This window comes from Limulus polyphemus, unplaced genomic scaffold, assembly GCF_000517525.1.
Source record: "Limulus polyphemus unplaced genomic scaffold, Limulus_polyphemus-2.1.2 Scaffold4172, whole genome shotgun sequence".
In the NCBI taxonomy this organism is placed as follows: domain Eukaryota; kingdom Metazoa; phylum Arthropoda; class Merostomata; order Xiphosura; family Limulidae; genus Limulus; species Limulus polyphemus.
In genome coordinates this window covers 15939-18106 of record NW_013669782.1, presented here as the reverse complement: position 1 = coordinate 18106, position 2168 = coordinate 15939, and the positions used below count along the sequence as shown (strand labels likewise).

General features: G+C 36.6%; 1 protein-coding gene across 1 annotated transcript in view; it reads right to left on the bottom strand.

The window, feature by feature from the left end:
* The window catches only part of LOC106470707 (voltage-dependent calcium channel type A subunit alpha-1-like), a gene marked incomplete at its 5' end in the record, with an annotated part of 19251 nt that overhangs the window by 3750 nt on the left and 13333 nt on the right, over window positions 1-2168 (bottom strand). The window contains 2 exons of the mRNA XM_022399344.1: window positions 473-577; window positions 1205-1310. Coding sequence (XP_022255052.1) covers window positions 473-577; window positions 1205-1310 — 211 coding nt within the window. The remainder of the gene's footprint in view (window positions 1-472; window positions 578-1204; window positions 1311-2168) is intronic.

The window sequence follows — 2168 nt, the reverse complement described above, 5'->3', positions numbered from 1 at the left end:
TTAGGACGCATTTAACCCAGCAACAATCATTGTTGGGACGCATGTAACCCAGCAACAATGACTGTTTGGATGCATGTAACCCAGCAACAATACGTATTAGGACGCATTTAACCCAGCAACAATCATTGTTGGGACGCATGTAACCCAGTAACAATACTTGTTAGGACGCATGAAACCTAGCAACATTGACTGTTTGGACGTATGTAGCCCAGCACCAATATCTTCTGGGATATATATAACCATGGGTAACGCCTACTGGGAAACATGCAACCTAACAACAATGCCTGGTGGGACACATTGAACCTAACAACATATACAAATTTCAAGAACCGTGCGTGGGAAAAATTTCGAAAATGCAGAAATCATTCCTTACATATCTTAGGTCACTATACACGTACTTGTACGGTTTCTATCTTAAGAACATAAAAGTTGTACGGAAAGGATTAAATAAAACGGTTTTGTTGAAGCCTACCATCGCCTTCAGGCAATATCTTGTTGAATAGTTTCTTCACATGAAAAGGCCATAATTTTCTGATCATCTCCCTCAGATCTCTGTCTGCTAAATCCATCTCGTCGGCTGAAAAACAAACAAACAAGATTGATGTTTACATTCGTACCAAGATTATAGTAAGTAGGTCGTAAATACTGACGCTATAACTTATCATCTCCGCTTCACTGAAATTGTTAAGATGACAACTTTTCTTTGAAATATACAAATAAGTTAGAAGTGTAAGTCTTTTATATTTTTGAATCACCAATATTTTGTTAATAAGATGAATAAAGATTGTTTGTTGTTAAGCACAAAGCCGTGCAATGAGCTATCTGTGCTGTGCCCCTCACGGACATCGAAACCCAACTTTTAGAACTGTAAGCCCTTTGAGGGTCTTCTAGAGATAGTTTTTGTTTTTTTCAATTCAATTCCCGAGGTGGAATGTGTCTGATTTATAGGCCTACTAGTTTTTTATTTCTTTTTGGGTGTGATGTTAGAGCGCGGTCCTGATATGGGGCTCCTTAGACTATCAGACATGAAGAACAACACAGCGCAGGGTTCGAAACTTCATCTCAACGAAACATTAGGAAAGGGAAAAATGCATAAAGAACCCCCCCCCCCTTACCATGATAAAAAAAACACAGCCAAAATTATCATCGAAAGAAAATACAAAATTTTATATACACTCAACATTCAGCGACGAAAATATCTTACCTGGTCTCATCATGATATTGAGATTCTCTCGAATCAAAGCAAAAAGTGTTGTAGTAAAATTCACCTTTCCTCCTTCCAATATCGGCATATTCATGCGAATTAATTTCTGTTGAATATCAAAAGATAAAATGAGAGATTTGTAGCGAGAGTCAAGCACAAAATATGCAGAAAACACAGTCAACTAATCAAAAATATTATAACTTACAACTGAAAGAAGCTTACCAAAGCTTAATGGTAAGCCTACAGTTAACATAGAATTATGGCTTTTATTTGAAATAATACAAAGACAATCTGGTAGTTTTCAAACTTTTTAATTTTTATCTAAATTTAAATTTAGAGGAATTTAAAGATTATACACGTAATGCAGTGTAATAAAAAAATACAGAAACAGTGTCCAAGTTTTCAAGACCAAGTTCCAGGACTGGAATTTTCAACCTGAACGGCACCCCATACGTATGCAGAATAAAAACAAAGCCAGAGACCTCTATTCATCACCTTCGTAGTTAAGGTATAACCGTCTCTAATTTTCAACAAATAACCAGAGGGAAGGTAGCTATAGGGCAGCATCCGCCGACATATAGGGGTTGAATGTTGCTGTGTATAACATGTTTTCAGCTGAAAATGAGAAGCGTGTTCGAACCCTCGATCCGCAGCATAACATGCTAATCATTAAGCGTTGCACTGCTCAGACGAAATTTTACTTCACGGTAGATATTTAAAATTATCAAATAACGAAGGGAAATATCTAACCAATTATTTCACATTGTCACGAGCCAAGAATTCCAGATTCGAGTTACAGGGGGAAGGGTACTAAACGTGTCGATTTGCTGTTACGGAAACTTAAGGCCTTAACATCCCGATAATTATCACGATATAAGTCCCATAAAATATATTTATATTGGGCACGTTTTTTTAGATATTGTTAAACATTCGAATACCACCATTCAAGATCGTTTCGTATAGT